This window comes from Triticum dicoccoides, chromosome 5B, assembly GCF_002162155.2.
Source record: "Triticum dicoccoides isolate Atlit2015 ecotype Zavitan chromosome 5B, WEW_v2.0, whole genome shotgun sequence".
NCBI lineage: Eukaryota > Viridiplantae > Streptophyta > Magnoliopsida > Poales > Poaceae > Triticum > Triticum dicoccoides.
This window is the reverse complement of record NC_041389.1, coordinates 9,922,718-9,939,768: the sequence shown is the minus strand read 5'-3', so window position 1 is coordinate 9,939,768 and position 17,051 is coordinate 9,922,718. Positions and strand designations below refer to the sequence as shown.

The 17,051-nt window shown below is 44.7% G+C and overlaps 2 protein-coding genes across 8 annotated transcripts; one reads left to right on the top strand and one right to left on the bottom strand.

Moving 5' to 3' along the window:
- The first annotated feature begins 973 nt into the window (after window positions 1–973).
- Window positions 974–6,876, top strand: LOC119307039 (CSC1-like protein RXW8). 4 transcript variants are annotated; one of them, XM_037583121.1, is made up of 11 exons: window positions 974–1,000; window positions 2,503–2,864; window positions 2,965–3,111; window positions 3,213–3,276; window positions 3,367–3,576; window positions 4,006–4,173; window positions 4,265–4,563; window positions 4,793–5,069; window positions 5,185–5,460; window positions 5,726–5,959; window positions 6,059–6,876. In XM_037583121.1, exons 2-11 carry the CDS (start codon window positions 2,584–2,586, stop codon window positions 6,386–6,388), a joined length of 2,286 nt encoding a protein of 761 aa, XP_037439018.1. In that variant the 5' UTR covers window positions 974–1,000; window positions 2,503–2,583; the 3' UTR covers window positions 6,389–6,876. The 4 variants fall into 4 exon arrangements, with proteins under 4 accessions (XP_037439018.1, XP_037439019.1, XP_037439017.1 ...); XM_037583122.1 differs by lacking the exon at window positions 974–1,000 and adding an exon at window positions 2,037–2,055; XM_037583120.1 differs by lacking the exon at window positions 974–1,000 and adding an exon at window positions 2,183–2,231.
- A 5,683-nt stretch (window positions 6,877–12,559) lies between these two features.
- On the bottom strand, window positions 12,560–15,408 carry LOC119307038. Of its 4 annotated transcripts, none has more exons than XM_037583116.1 (5): window positions 15,288–15,408; window positions 14,922–15,116; window positions 14,128–14,236; window positions 13,852–14,042; window positions 12,560–13,112 (listed from the first exon to the last, which is right to left on the bottom strand). In XM_037583116.1, exons 3-5 carry the CDS (start codon window positions 14,215–14,217, stop codon window positions 12,776–12,778), a joined length of 618 nt encoding a protein of 205 aa, XP_037439013.1. In that variant the 5' UTR covers window positions 14,218–14,236; window positions 14,922–15,116; window positions 15,288–15,408; the 3' UTR covers window positions 12,560–12,775. The 4 variants fall into 4 exon arrangements, with proteins under 4 accessions (XP_037439013.1, XP_037439015.1, XP_037439016.1 ...); XM_037583118.1 differs by having other exon boundaries at window positions 14,922–14,975; window positions 15,288–15,406; XM_037583119.1 differs by having other exon boundaries at window positions 14,128–14,228; window positions 14,922–14,975; window positions 15,288–15,406.
- Between the last annotated feature and the right edge of the window lie 1,643 nt (window positions 15,409–17,051).

Below are 17,051 nucleotides of genomic sequence, written 5' to 3'. Positions count from 1 at the left end.
TTTTTTCTGCTCTTGTTCTTCTGCTACTTCCATCAGAGCGGCAGATTGAATTCGTCTCAAGTGTTCTCGGCATTTTGTTCAGATGTTGGAAGTTTCCATCTTGTTTCTAGTAGTAAAATTGTTAGCCTCCAAGTTGGTCGAATCTGATTTTGAAGCGTTCCTGTTCACTACTTTTGGTCCAATATATAGCCCACTAGCTGTTAAACTCAGCCGGACACCTCGGATTCCTCCCGTTCATATCTCATGGAATCTGTGCTCAGAAAAATCATCCCATGGAATTTTTGCTCAGAATTTGCCGCAAAAAATATTATCTCATGGAATTTGTGCTCCGAGTATGCGATATTACCATGTTGTGCTAGATAATGTGTGCTTTGATCGATCCAGGGGGGACGGTGCTCGGATTCGGTAGACACTTAGAGGTGAATCTTTGGTAATCTCAGCCAACTGATACATCCAAAGCTGAAAAAACAGCACTAGGAGTTGATTGTGCTTTTCCCACCGCCTTGCGCTTTTCTGACAAAAGGCGCAGGCTTAACCGCAAAAGCGCTAGGGGGTTTGCTACACCTTTTTAACTATTGTCTTGTCACACTAAACACTTTTCATCTGGAACTTGTGAAGTTTAGACTTTAGACTACATCTGTCACTAGTACTGTTAAGCAATATCCTCATCTTTCTGTATCTGTAGGTGCTGAGGACATCAAGAATGATGCTTCTGTATATGCTTACATGACATGAGTCAGCGGGACAGCTTGGATTCCTCCAGTTCATATCTGATGGAATTTGTGCTTTGATCGAGCCAGGGGGGAGTATATTAGTACCAATCTTCAAGAACAAGGGGGATGTTCAGAGTTGTACTAATTACCGTGGAATTAAGCTGATGAGCCATACAATGAAGCTATGGGAGAGAGTCATTGAGCACCGCTTAAGAAGAATGACAAGCGTGACCAAAAATCAGTTTGGTTTCATGCCTGGGAGGTCGACCATGGAAGCCATTTTCTTGGTACGACAACTTATGGAGAGATATAGGGAGCATAAGAAGGACTTGCATATGGTGTTCATTGACTTGGAGAAGGCCTATGATAAGATACCGCGGAATGTCATGTGGTGGGCCTTGGAGAAACACAAAGTCCCAGCAAAGTACATTACCCTCATCAAGGACATGTACAATAATGTTGTGACAAGTGTTCGAACAAGTGATGTCGACACTGATGACTTCCCGATTAAGATAGGACTGCATCAGGGGTCAGCTTTGAGCCCTTATCTTTTTGCTTTGGTGATGGATGAGGTCACAAGGGGTATACAAGGAGATATCCCATGGTGTATGCTCTTTGCGGATGATGTGGTGCTAGTTGACGATAGTCGGACGGGGGTAAATAGGAAGTTAGAGTTATGGACAAACCTTGGAATCGAAAGGGTTTAGGCTTAGTAGAACTAAAACCGAGTACATGATGTGCGGTTTCAGTACTACTAGCTGTGAGGAGGAGGAGGTTAGCCTTGATGGCCAGGTGGTACCTCGGAAGGACACCTTTCGGTATTTGGGGTCAATGTTGCAGGAGGATGGGGGTATTGATGAAGATGTGAACCATCGAATCAAAGCCGGATGGATGAAGTGGCGCCAAGCTTCTGGCATTCTCTGTGACAAGAGAGTGCCACAAAAGCTAAAAGGCAAGTTCTACAGGACGGCGGTTCGACCCGCAATGTTGTATGGCGCGGAGTGTTGGCCGACTAAAAGGCGACATGTTCAACAGTTAGGTGTGGCGGAGATGCGTATGTTGAGATGGATGTGTGGCCACACGAGGAAGGATCGAGTCCGGAATGATGATATACGAGATAGAGTTGGGGTAGCACCAATTGAGGAGAAGCTTGTCCAACATCGTTTGAGATGGTTTGGGCATATTCAGCGCAGGCCTCCAGAAGCTCCAGTGCATAGCGGACGGCTAAAGCGTGCGGAGAATGTCAAGAGAGGGCGGGGTCGACCGATTTTGACATGGGAGGAGTCCGTTAAGAGAGACCTGAAGGATTGGAGTATCGACAAAGAGCTAGCTATGGACAGGGGTGCGTGGAAGCTTGCTATCCATGTGCCAGAGCCATGAGTTGGTTGCGAGATCTTATGGGTTTCACCTCTAGCCTACCCCAACTTGTTTGGGACTAAAGGCTTTGTTGTTGTTGTTGTTGTATCGAGCCAGGGGGGCGGTGCTCGGATTCTGTAGCCACTTAGAGGGGGATCTTTGGTAATCTCAGTTAACTGATACATCCAAAGTTTGAAAAAAAGAAAACATCACTAGGAGTTAATTGTGCTTTTCTGACAAAAGCACACGCTTAACCGTAATTATGCGCGTAATACGCGCTGGTATCGCCCAGGCACGCCTTGTTAACTATGGTCTTGTCACACTACCACGTTGAGCAGCTTTTTGCTTCATCTGGAACTTGTGCAGTTTAGGCTTTAGACTACTTCAGTGTCTACTACTGTTAAGCAATATCTTCATCTTCCTGTACCTGTAGGTCCCGAGGACATCAAGGATGATGCTTAGATGACATGTGCCCTGTTTCTTGTCCGTGGCTGGTCTGATAGGATAGGAAGCCATGAAGATCAGCGCGCTCATGACCTCTGCGGGCATCAACATTGGGATCTGCGTGCTCCTGTGGTCCCTCTATTCCGTTCTCAGAAAGCAGCCAGCATTTGTCAGGGTCTACTTCGGCCGGAGGATCGCCGAGGAGAATAGACTGCTCCGAGAGGCCTTCATCTTGGAGAGGTTTGTTCCATCCACCGGCTGGATCGTCAAGGCCCTGCAGTGTACCGAGGAAGATCTCTTGGCAGCTGCTGGGCTGGATGCTATTGCTTTCAACAGAATACTAGTGTTCAGGTACTCCGAGTTCTCGTCTTGACATCCTTTTTCTATCTGTTTAACGGACGTCAGATTCCAAATTCGCAAACTGATGATACATTCATTTTTTTTTCTGCAGCATACGCATCTTTTCCCTAGCTGCCATCCTGTGCCTTTTTGGAATTCTTCCAGTGCATTATTTCGGACGAAAGACGCATCACCTTGAGATTCCTTCAGAACAATTGCATATGTTCACAGTTCAGAATGTGGAAGTGCAATCAAGATGGTGAGCTGAACAATTTGTTCTGAGTTTATCATAAGGTGGTTTTATCAAGGCTGAAATTGTATGGTGGCGCAACATTCATACGTGTGCTGGTTGTATTGCAGGCTTTGGGTTCATTCTTTAGTCCTCTACATAATATCTGGAGTAGCTTGCTTTCTCCTACATATTGTAAGTTTTTTGCTCATAAAAAGTACAGAGTATTCTGTATCCTCATATTGAGGATCACATGTAATGTTGTTTCTCTACCCAATCTTTCAGGAGTATAAGCACATTGCTAGGCTGAGGCTCCTTCACCTTAAACGCACAACACTAAATCCAGGCCAATTTACTGTGCTTGTTCGCGGAATACCAAAGACAGCAAACGAATCGTGCAGTAGTGACGTTGATGATTTCTTCACCAAGTATCATGCATCAAGTTACCTATTCCATCAAGTTGTTTACAAGGCTGGGAAAGTTCAGAAGATAATGGTAAGCATTTCTCATACAACATTTCTATTTGTTTGGAAGGTGGGGGATGAGTGAGAATGCAAAATAATTGCTACCGTAGTATTTTTATGATTTAATGTTGTTAGTCTTAGGCTTACTTTTCTTGTGGTTTTATAATCACTATGGCGTATAAGGGATAGCTATTTATGATGCTGCACATTCCTTTCATATGATATTTTTCTGTCTTTTCCATGAATTAGTGAAATGATCTGAAATCATTCGTGTTTGATTTATACTTTTTATCTGCAAAGGTAACTGCAATATTTGCTGATTCCTTTCCATGTGATATATTTGCTTGCTCTGTGAATTAGTGAGTTGATCTCAAATCGTTTGATTTGGATCTGTACCTTTTATCTGCATATTAGTATTTTGCTTTCTGCTTTTGGAGTAAAACTGTTTAATATGCTGCAGACTGGTGCGAAGAAGGCATGTGGAAAGTTGGACCATTCCACTTCCACAGACACAACTCTAGATCAGAGCCGCAAAGCAATTACATACCCGTGTTGTGTTTGTGGAGCTTCTTCAAATTCTTTCCAGTTGTTACCGACTGACGAAGTTGCAAAGAACATAGATAACGAGGTTTGCTTTGCAATTTTGCAAATATTGATTGTGTCACTGAGTTCATCAGTAAGTATAAAATCAGTAACGTCGGTCCTGGAACTATTTACAGGAATGTGCGGCTGCTTTTGTATTTTTCAAAACTCGGTATGGCGCACTTCTTGCTTCACAAGCACTTCAGACTTCGAACCCTACGAAGTGGGTTACCGATCTAGCTCCAGAGCCAGATAATGTGTATTGGTCAAACATTTGGCTTCCCTATAAGCAGCTTTGGATTCGACGGATAGCTACGCTTCTAGGTTCTCTTGTTTTTTCGGTCTTATTTTTGCTACCAGTGACATTTATACAAGGTCTGTCCCAGCTTGATCAGGTGCATCGGAAGCTTCCTTTTCTTAATGGGTTATTAAAGCAGTAAGTACCCATGTTGTACTGGAACTGACCTCTCTAAGCTCATCTTCATACCCGCTGACTCGTAGACTCCAGTATGCATCAGGTCTCATTTTAAAGTTGGAACTTGAAACACCATGCAAAATCATTGGTATTTAGACTGATTAACACATTCTACCCTCTGATGTATCTTGAACACATGGCTTGTTCTTCATTTGTAGTTGGCCTCTAGTGACCACCCTTTCATGTGCAGGCCATACATAAGCCAAATAATAACTGGATACCTTCCGAGTGTCATACTGCTACTATTCCTGTACACCGTTTCGCCAATAATGATATTGTTTTCGACATTGGAGGGGCCTACATCTCACAGTGAAAGGAAGAGGAGTGCTTGCTCTAAAGTGCTGTACTTCTTCATTTGGAATGTGTTCTTTGTTAATTTAGCATCTGGTGCTGTCATAAGCCAATTGAATTCTTCTTCAACCACAAAGGACATCGCTGTCCAGCTAGCTGGTGTCATACCTGGGCAGGTTAGTCCTAACTTGTCTTTCATGCTGTTTATCGAAGGTCAATAGTAATAATATATTTGTCCTTCCTTTAAATTTCTTAAACAAATACAGTAATTCTGTAAATATGTGATTTCAGACTACATTCTTCATCACCTATGTTCTGACTTCAGGATGGGCCAGTTTATCGTCTGAACTTATGCAACTCTTTGGTCTGATCTATAACTTTATAATAAAGTATGTTCTGAGAATGAAAGAAGATACAGCGTTCGTCCCCACGTTTCCGTATCACACAGAAGTACCAAAAGTTATGTTGTTTGGCCTGTTGGGCTTCTCATGCTCTGTACTGGCACCCTTGATCCTACCTTTTCTGCTAGTCTACTTCTTCCTGGGTTATGTCGTATACCGCAATCAGGTGAGAGAGAAACTGGAGATGGCTTCTACAGTACTAATAATTCCAGGACGGTTGCTATGTTGCATTCTATTTTCTTAGAACTTTGTTGCCATTACAGTTACAGGTGAACATTGTTTAGCAGCTTAAAGTGCTATCTGCGGATATAAAATAGGAAAAATTAAGCACATGCTCTTGATGGCAAATACTTGAAAAAAAACTAATTTTGTTATTTGAACCCTATTGGCTCTGTATGCTAATGATCTGCCATTTTTGTATTTGTTTTTAGCTACTCAACGTTTACCGGATGAGATATGACAGTGGTGGTTTGTATTGGCCAATTGCACACAACACGGTGATGTTCTCTCTCGTGCTCACCCAGATCATCTGCTTCGGCGTATTTGGCCTAAAAAAATCACCAGTAGCTGCAGGCTTCACCATACCTCCTATATTCTTTATTCTTTCATTCAATCAGTACTGCAGAACCCGGTTTCTTCCTCTATTCAAAACTTTTCCCACACAGGTTCGTATTATTATTTCCATAATACTCCAAATTAGTGGGGACTGGTGAGTTTTGTTATCCTGTTCCACTGATCGGGTGTGTTCCGTTCCGACCGCGCAGGACTTAATCGACTTGGACAGGGAAGACGAAAGGTCAGGAAGAATGGAACATATTCACCATGGACTCCGTTCCGCGTATCGCCAGTTCCCTGATGAAGATATAAAGCTGGAGAAAATCCTGACCGTCCGGAATGACGAGGACCAAGATGAAGGTCGTAGCTCGAGCGAGCCCAACGGAGAACAAACCTGCAAGGAACAAGAGCCCGGAAGGGATCTGTGTCACCCTACTCTGGAGGGACTCCCTGTTAGCCGTCTGCGGGATTCCGTGAGATCCATCGCTTTCCTCTGGACTGCAAAGAAGAGGTCCGGCGATAGCGCATTGATGAACTAACCACTAACTAACCCGTTTATCTGTCCGTCAGCTTGTGTAAATGTACGTCAGTATAGGTCATACATACAAGTATAGTATACATCACGCATTAGTTAGAAAATCCAAGTGAAGCATCATCATAGTTATTGGGGTGCAATTTTTGTTTAGGGCAGCGTTCCAAGTTTGGACAAACAGGAAGTAAGGCCACCCACAATGCATAGTATCATGGGCTAGTATCAAAATAACGCATGATACTACTTTAGTTACTGCATCCACATTGCATAATATCATACATTAGTATCACATTATCACTTGATATGTTCAGTTGTGAAATCTTGATACGAAATCGTGGATATGATCAATTTCTTAGGAATTCTTCTCATTTGATGCTCTGTATATTGTATCATAATATTGAAGAATTTTGGGTTTTATGCCCGGCTGAGGGCGTGCAACTCTGTTTGATGAACTTAATCTGTATTTATGAAGAAGCATGCGCAATCATTTTTGTATTTGGTGGCAGCTCTTGAGCTGTCATCTACAATATCTTTAGCTGATTTCAGACTTTACAGCCACTATCATTTTTTAATGCAATAAGAATAAGATCTTGCTTCAGTCTGAGTCGCCAAGAGTTAATCCTTGAGGGTTTCATTCTTGAAGATTTTATCATTGCGCTGCATCCACACGTTCTAGCAAGTAGCAACCCATAATTAAAATATCCATAGCAATCTACGCATGACCGGTGCTGGCAACACTGACATGTGCCTTCCTCTACACATGCCCGGTGCTGGCAACACTGACATGTGCCTTCCTCTACGACGTATCCCCGGACTTGGCAAACCCGGCGCGACGCCTCGTGTAAACAACACCATGGCAGTTCTGCTGAAAACAGCGTCAGTCCGGGTTAGTTTCATTCAAATCATGCAAGTTAGAGTCCAAAACAAGGGCAAAAGTGTTTGGAAAAGTAGATATGTTGAAGACGTATCAGGTTAGCGATAGCTTAGCAAATTTTACTAGGTCAGAAGGTAGAACCATGACTTGGTTTGACTCTGGCCCTCTCAATGCAGTTGAGCTATCTTCAACTACAAGTTATTCATTAGCAAAAAAAGAAAGTGGCGGATCGTGCAACAACAGTTTTGCGCATTTTTGGTTGAGGCAGACAACTACTTTGCTTCTTTTTTGAGAAACACATGTAATTTTATTCATACTCATAACAATTACAGGTACATTAATTTGGACCTAACATCCAAGAAAATACAAAATAACTCCTATGACTAAGAATTACAATGAAATCTCTTGAAAACACCTTCTTCACAGCGTCAATCTCTGCTCGAAGAAATACTCCAAAGACTTCGGTAAAGAGGCTGCAATTGGACTGGAGCAACGATGTTATCACTCTTTCACCCGCACAAACATTATCAATAATATTTTTTGAAAGCGCCTTGAATTGCCCATCCAAAAAAAAGGCGTGTTGTTGTGTAGATTCTTGCCATTTCACTGGGACGATGAAGTCAGGGTTCCATTGCCTCTGCTTAATACTCCCTCCGTTCCTAAAAATAAGTCTTTCTAGAAATCTCAATTGGGAGTACATACGGATGTATATAGACGTAGTTTACAATGTAGATTCACCCATTTTGCTCCGTACGTTCTCCGCCATATGGGGTTCTTGGCGCTGGGTTCCTCGATCTCCGCCATATGTGCCACCAGGGCCGCGTCCGATAGCGCCCACGTACAGCGTGCCGACGTGCACGACACTAGAGCGTGCCGCCATGAGTCTGGAGAGCCACACAACGGACAAGCATCGCGTGTTGCCATGTTTCTCTTGTTCAAAACATCCATCGTTGGGAGTGAGTGGCGGGCAAGTCACCATAGGAAGATTCTGACCTTTGATGGCACCTTCAACGACCAAAGCGAGGTCCAGTCCCGCTCTTCTCTATCGTTGCTTGAGGATCCACTCCTCCCTTCAAGCCAGTTTTCCCGAGAAATTTTCGTCTCGATCATGAACTTATAAGCCGAGCTCACTGTAAAACGACCCTTCTTCTCCGGATGCCATGCCCAAAAACCCTCAACATTAGTCGTGCAAACAGGAATCCGCAGGATTGCCTCGGCGTCTGTAGGCAAGAATACTTCACGAACAAGGTTCTCATTCCATGATCCCGTTGCTGGTTGGAGTAGCTCCGACACTAACTGTGGTGGGTCTAGGACCCGAGATACAATTGGCCGCAGTGATCCCTCCTTCGGTATCCAGTTATGATCCCATATGTTCGTTGTGTGACCATTGCCAATCCTCCTGATTATGCCCCGTTTTAGAATGTCTCGCCCCTCTAGGATGGCTCGCCAAATCTGCGAAGGACATGAACCCAACTCCGCCATAAGAAACTCCACATTTGGGAAATAAGACGCCTTGAGGATCCTAGCGCTCAGTGATGAAGGATCGTGCAGCACCCTCCACGCCTGTCTAGCTAACAATGCTAGATTAAAAAGCTCAAGGTCTCTGAAACCCATTCCTCCCAAATACTTTGGCCTCATCATTACTTCCCATGATACCCAAGCCGGCTTTCGTTGCCCTTCCTTGCAGCCCCACCAGAACTTGCGGATGATAGAATTTATATGTTCACATAAGCCTCTGGGGAGCTTGAAACATGACATAGAGTAAACCGGAATAGCCTGTGCAACCGACTTGATCAGCACCTCCTTACCCCCTGTAGACAGGCACTTGCCCATCCAGCCTTTCACCTTGTCCCACACCTGTCGCTCAAGTGCTTGAAGGTGCCCTTTTTTGCATGTCCAACATCCGTGGGCATGCCAAGATATCTGTCACTTAAAGACTCGTTAGGAACCTGGAGACTTTCCTTCATTGCATCTCTAACAATCTGTGGGCATCCTTTGCTGAAGAAAATCGAAGATTTTTCCTTGTTGATCCTCTGGCCCGAGGACAAACAATAAGTATCCAAAAGGTGTGACACTTTTTCTGCTCCATCAACAGTAGCCCTGAAGAACAGCAGGCTATCATCCTCGAATAAAAGATGGTTCACCGACGGAGCCGATAGAGCCACCTTGATGCCACTGAGCTGGGATGATCCATTCTGAGATTTTAACAGGCACAAAAGGCCCTCTGCTGCCAACAAGAATAGGTATGGAGAGATAGGGTCTCCCTGACGAATACCTCTGGATGGTAAAAACTCTTGTGATTTGCATCCGTTAAACATTACCGAAAAAGAAACTGTTCTCACCATGGTCATGACAGTGGTAACCCATGATGCTGCAAAGCCGAGTTTCCTCATTATAGATTCCAGGTAGTTCCACTCCACTCGATCATACACCTTCATCATGTCAAGCTTGAGAGCACAATAGTTATTGTTCTTTGACTTATTCCTTTTCATAAAGTGCAAACACTCATATGCTGAGATAATATTATCAGAAATAAGCCGGCCAGGCACAAAGGCTGATTGCTCTTCAGAAATAACATCAGGAAGTATTAACTTCAGCCGATTAGCTAGAATCTTTGAAGCTATCTTCTAAAAGACATTGCATAGACTGATAGGTCGAAATTGAGACAAAAGAGTTGGTTTTGATACCTTGGGGATTAATACCAAAACAGTGTCATTCACGCACTCAGGGCTCTCTTCTCCTCGAACTATACTCAGAACAGCCCGTGTCACCGCCGCACCACAAATATCCCAATGCCGCTGAAAGAAGTGCGCAGGAAACCCATCCGGCCCCAGAGCCTTTGTAGGAAACATCTGGAAGAGTGCGTTCTTGACTTCTTCCTCCTTGTACGGCGCCAACAAAGCCTCATTCATCGCATCTGTTACCCTCGAGGGGACATGTTGAAGCACATCATCCAGCCCTTCCACCCCTTCCGAAGTGTATAAGGCTTTATAAAAGTCCAGTGCCATTTGCTGCATCTCCAATAACTCCTCCGTAAGCTGCCCATCTTGCTTCTGCAGTGATTTTATCAGGTTCTTGCACCTTCTATTTGAAGCTCGGAGGTGAAAAAAATGCGTGTTTCTATCCCCCTCCGACAACCAGGCCATCCGTGAACGTTGGCGCCACATTATTTCTTCCCGAAGATACAGCTCAATCAAACGATCATTTGTTTTGATCTCAACATGACTAGGTGCAGTCCTCGCTGGATCGCTCCTGAGCCGCTCCAAATCTTTCTTCAACCTCCTTATCTCTGACTTGACACTCCCAAAAGTTGACTTGCTCCACTCCCCCAAGTTATTGGACAGGGATTGCAAATTTGCTCGAACTTTTGTCGCCGTTAGATTTGGGCCATTCGCCTACCATGCATGCTGGACTGTAGGGATCAACTCGGGATGCGTGTCCCACATACATTCATACCGAAACGGTTTGTCTCCCTGCTTCCTTCTATCCACTGGAGCCAAAGTGAGATTGATAGGAGAGTGGTCAAATGTCGCTGCTGTTAAGTGATCGACCACTGCTAGTGGAAAGCGAGCACACCACTCGGGCGTGCCTAAGGCCCTGTCTAGCCTGACTCTGGTATATGATCCACCGGTGACCTTCTTTTCGAAAATCCACTTACGACCCTGGTAGCCAAGATCAATCATGCCACACACATCTACCGCGTCGCGAAAACCTTGAATCTGAGTTTGACTTCTCTGTCCAATCCCCTTGTGTTCATCATAGCGGAGAACCTCGTTGAAGTCCCCGATGCACAATCATGGCATATTTTGGAGGGCAGACAGATTTTTCATTGTGTCCCACGTTCTGCGACGAAGATGAGTTTGTGCCTCTCCGTAAAAACACGAGAGCCTCCACGGGTCTCCTCGCTTTAAGACTAACTAAGCTGGTAATTATCCACCCATCCAGCCCATTTGTGATGGATTTTTCCTCTTCAGCAGATGAGCCGCCCGCTGGAGGCTCAGGCAAGACGAGGTCACCAACGAGAGCGACGGCCCGGCTCACCCATCAACGTCGACGTGCTCTAGTAGATCCACGTATGGCTACGTTCACCATGCATAGTCAGCTAGTTTGGCTGGCTATATACGATCGTTTACGTTTTGTTCTCTCTTTCTCTGCCCTTCTCGTTTGGTTGGCTGGAAACTCCACTCAGACGAATGGACACTACTTTTTGCTCTCGTGCTCCATCCTCTATTTTACATACATACTCGTTGCGTAATTAAAAAATATATTAAAAATACGAAAAAAGTTCACGAATTCAAAAAGTGTATGCAGTTGGAAAAAAAATCATGAATTCAATAAAAGTTTGTGATTTTGGAAAAAGGTCATTGGTTTGTTAAAAACGTTGACAAATTTTGAAAAAAATCATGAACTTGAAAACAAAGTTCATTGATTTTTTTTAAAGTTCATCACATTTAACATTCGTGCATTTCTCAAGAAAAAAGGAAAAAGTAAAACGAAAAGTAGAACCAAATAAAAAGGAAAAGAGTACAGAACAAAGAAAAAGGGAAAAAATGCGAAGAAAGAAAAAACCATAATTGAAGAAAGAAAAACGAAGGCAAGAGTTCTCTCTCGTTCCAGACATAGATCAACTGGCCCAGGTAAGAGCGTCTTTTGCACCAGTTAACGACATGCACTTTAACGGGTTCTGAAGGCGTCGAATAGGAAATGCCTTAGGTCTCAAACTAAGCGGGATATAGTCCCTCCCTCCAGGGTAGGCGCGCATCTATAACTCCCTTATAGTGAGATAGACCATCGCGTTGCCTGAAGTGGCGTGGTCATGTACCGTCCCAACAGCACAATTGGTTCTATTCTTTTTCCGTTCGTTAACTTAGTCTACTTTCTTGCATTTTTTTCCTATTTTTTCACATTTGAAACATAAAAATACATATATTTCACAAGGAATTACTTCAAGAATGTTTCTTATGTATAAAAAACATGTACGCTATGTATAAAAAAAATTAGACATCAAAACATATATCTGAAAAATGTTAATTGTGTATCTAGCATTCAAGTGCTTCTAGATATATCTGTTTTAGCATCAATTAATATGAGACGAAGGGAGTATTTGAAAAATGTTATAGTATATCAGAAAAAATTCTTATGTATACGAAAAATGTAAAGTCTATACCGAAAAAGGACACATCAAACATAAGCTAAAACAATATTTATCATGTATTTGAGAAGTGTTAAACGAGTATAGAAAATAATTTCTATTGTATATGAAATTGCACAATCCATATGACATAAAATAGCCCTCAAAACACATATTAAGAAGACAATTTCATTATGTACTTAAATATGATAAACATGTACTCCCTCCTTTCAAAATATTTCTTCTGGTTTTGGTTTGAATTTGGACTAAAACCACAAAGTATTTTGGATCGAAAGGCCGCAACGAGTGCCTTCCACTTACAACGGTCCAGAAAGCATGTTCCTCCTTTTGGAAGGCAAAGACAACTGTTCCATAGTTGCGAGCTAACGTCAGACTTGATTTGCTGGTGCGGGAGCGGAGGCGTGGGCATCATCTTTAGAAGAAGCTGTTGTTGCCAAAGGAGATGTAGCGGTTGGTATCGAAGGAGGATTATCGCTTGCGGCTGCTTGGTGGTGCTCATCTTTCTGAATAAGAAGATACGAGGAGACCTCAAGGGCGACAACTACAAGAAACAGGAATGTCGCGTCCACGAAAACTCCTTCACCTCCGACACCTCCAACACAGCTACCATTCTCAATAGTTTTCCCAATAACTTTCTCTGTATATCCTTCAATCCCTAATAGGGCGCCTCCCAGAAACACCAACACCGCTATGATCACTAGGATCCTGCAAGTATACATGAATGGCATAGAGACCACATGAATAAATACTACTTAAACAAACAATCCACCAAGTGTACATAAATCTTGTTGAACTTTAGTCTGCAAATTTTAAACAAAGGTGCATTTTTTTGAAAACCGTAGCGAACGAACTTTCTCCTGGTTCCCTGTTGCCTTCCAGCACGACAGAGCCTGCACCACATAATTTTGACTCACGGCCGTGGCAGCCATATGATCATGATGCATACATGACATCGACACGACAACCTCAACATTCACCGTGGCAAATTAGGTTGACATGTAGCGATTTGAATTGTGAGTTGCATGCCTAAGGGCATGTAGAGTGGTTGATAAAGTAATCTTATCTTAAATTCATCAAGTAGTCTTGATATGACAATAAGATGGTGTACAACAGGTTATGCATAAATATGTAATGAGAGATATTGTTGCTAAGAAATCATCTCGTAATTAGGAGAAAGAAGACCTTTTCTCCCGTTTCTCTCCCATTCACCTCAATATTTATCATATGTGACACTTCTAACATAGCGTGATTTTCTATCTACTGGACTGTTGTGTTCCTAGGTTTCAAGTTTAGCGCCCATGGTGGAATTTCCTCCCTTTTCTAAAAAAACATTTAATATTAACTTTAGTGACAGTATTTTTTTGCCCGAAGATGATATGTTCCTTGACTACTGACAGAAAGTAGTTGAGATATGGAGGTTTCAGCGACAAAATTATTTACATACCATGAGATGACGTAGAAAACGACGGCGGCGATGCGATTGGCCCTCTTGGGATTCTGCCATGCCCCACAGCAGCCGATGGCCACGCTGGCGAGAATCTGTGTCGTTAGCGCCAGCACGGCCGCCACGACGCCGCAAGCCGTCGCCGGCGATCGCGCGTACTTACACACGCTGCGGTCATCCTCATAGCGTCTCTGCATGAATAATTGTACACAGTGATTGTACATTATTGGTTGACCGGAGGTTGCAACCGAGGAAGAGGTAATATCGCGTGCATACCAGTCCCAAGAAAACCGCGCCGATGACTCCGAAGATGACAGTCATCACGGCGACGATGGTGGTCGCCACAACTATACCTTTCTTCCCCATGGATGATCACACTACACTCCTAATCGGGGGAGATGAGTTGGATAGTGCATTAGGCGCAAACATATAAATAGATGAACAAGTGCAGGAATACAATGGTAGCTCCAATATGATTACTCGACGACGGGCTAACTCATGCATAAGGATTATCAATCGCATTAATTGCTCCATTTTTTTGTGATGAGCTATATATATATACACTACTCCCTTCCATTCAAATTAATTGTCGCAACTCTAATACAACTTCCCGAAAGTATATTTGATTAAGTCGTGCCTAGCCAAGAGATTTGTCGAGGATTCACGCAATCCGAGTGGAGTGGTGTCAAGAATTCCCGCCTCACCAAGCATGGCGAAAACAAGAGGGTCGCCAGCTCGCGGCTCAAAAAAAGCCTCACTTAAATCGGCAACTAAACCTCAAAAGAGGCCCCACAAACTAACTCAACAAAAGCACATACTCCCCCGTCTCAAAATAAGCGTCTCAACTTTGTACTAATTTTATTATAAAATTATATACTAAGTTTGAGACACTTATTTTGAGACGGAGGGAGTATACACCGTGAGCAAAGAAGACTCCAAGCCGGTGAACGGATGAAAATAATACGGGGATAAATAGAGAATGGGAATCATGCCCTGAAAGCAAATCTGCCGGAGCACCAAACTATAGCTGAAAAAAAGGAGGACAGAAGGAGGAGCAGAGGAATCCTTACGTTAGCTCCAAGTCGACGGCCCAAATGAAGCAAGCGACTGCCGCCTACAGAGCCCTACACCACGAACACGAAGCGACCAGCAAAATAAGAGGACGGCCACCAGGAGCAGGCCGCGGCTTCCCTCGCCGGAGACTGGAACGGGAACCTCGCCGGCCGGAGTACGCTTTTGGTCGAGAGGTGTGAATGGAATGGATCCTCGACACAAAAATCCAACCAATACTATCACTAATAAATACTCCCTCCGTAAATTAATATAAGAGTGTTTAGATCACTAAAATAGTGATCTAAACACTCTTATATTTGTTTACAGAGGGAGTACTAGCGTGGATAGCTTCCTACAAAAAAGTGGATAGGATGGAAACTTACCTAGAGCTCATGACTCAAGTACGTTTCAGGCCGGAAGAAAGGATGAGAAGGAGCGGAATATTCAAGGATTGCATGCGACCGATGCATGATGCCGGCAGGGTCTGCATCAAACATTACTCAGAGGTTGGCGAGTGCCTCTCTTGCTAGCTGTTTCTGTCGAGGCAGGCAGCCGGCCTCCGAGGACACACATACGCGTGCGTACATGCGCGGTGATGCACGCGTGTACGTGTCGGCCGGGCAGCCGGAGATGTCGAAGATCAGGCACTAGGGACCCGCCGGCGGACCCATATCAACGTCGCGGCCGGAGTAGAATGCATAGAACCCACAATACAACGTCGTCATTACCGAAAAACCACAACTTTACGGAACGTGAAGTGCTCTCCTGATGCCGCTCCACCTCCACAATCGCCATCCACTTTACAAAACGTGAAGTGCTCTCTTGGTGCCGCTCCACCTCCACAATCGCCATCCCGACGCCAAGGTTGGTCTTTGCCGAGTGGTGGGCCCACGCCTTCATCATCATCCTCACTGCTTGGTGGGTATGGAAGCACCGGAATAAGTGCATCTTCGACGGACAACAAATCCAAGACGAGGCGCGCCATTGGGCCAAGGCAGGGGCCTCCGGCTTAGAAGTTTGTTGCCCAAGAGATAGGCTTTGGTCATGTTGGGCCGAGCATCCCATGTGTCTGCTCCGGTCACTCACATTTACGTCATCATCGATGAGCACATGTTAGCAATGACCATACCATGTACACCTATTTTTACTCTCCTATATATGCAATGATACACGAGTGAGATGCAGTTCTGAATTCTGATTCTCTGGTCCTCAACATTTCTCCTCTGACACAAGACAGGCAGGAGCATCATTTGCCCGGGGAAGGATTAGAACCTTGGGATGTTTCCGTGCGATACACGCCTCCCCTGCGATTTCGCACCGGACCGTGAAGTGCTCTCCTGATGCCGCTCCACCTCCACAATCGCCATCCACTTTACAAAACGTGAAGTGCTCTCTTGGTGCCGCTCCACCTCCACAATCGCCATCCCGACGCCAAGGTTGGTCTTTGCCGAGTGGTGGGCCCACGCCTTCATCATCATCCTCACTGCTTGGTGGGTATGGAAGCACCGGAATAAGTGCATCTTCGACGGACAACAAATCCAAGACGAGGCGCGCCATTGGGCCAAGGCAGGGGCCTCCGGCTTAGAAGTTTGTTGCCCAAGAGATAGGCTTTGGTCATGTTGGGCCGAGCATCCCATGTGTCTGCTCCGGTCACTCACATTTACGTCATCATCGATGAGCACATGTTAGCAATGACCATACCATGTACACCTATTTTTACTCTCCTATATATGCAATGATACACGAGTGAGATGCAGTTCTGAATTCTGATTCTCTGGTCCTCAACATTTCTCCTCTGACACGAGACAGGCAGGAGCATCATTTGCCCGGGGAAGGATTAGAACCTTGGGATGTTTCCGTGCGATACACGCCTCCCCTGCGATTTCGCACCGGACTTCTGCACGGCGCTGCCAGAGCCCCGGCCCGGCCATGTTCGCCGGCGAGAGCAGCGGGTGGAGCTCCTCGACGACGAGGGGGTGGTGGTGGATGCGTGTAGATGGGTTGTCGGCGCGGAGTGGCGGGTGGGCCAGAGGGTGGCGTTCCCGTGCCACGTCGCGAGACTTGCGGCGGCTGACCGGTGGGGCGACATTGGGGCGGTTTCCGAGGTGAGTAATGGCGAGTTGGGGGAGGGGAGAGAGGTTATTAGG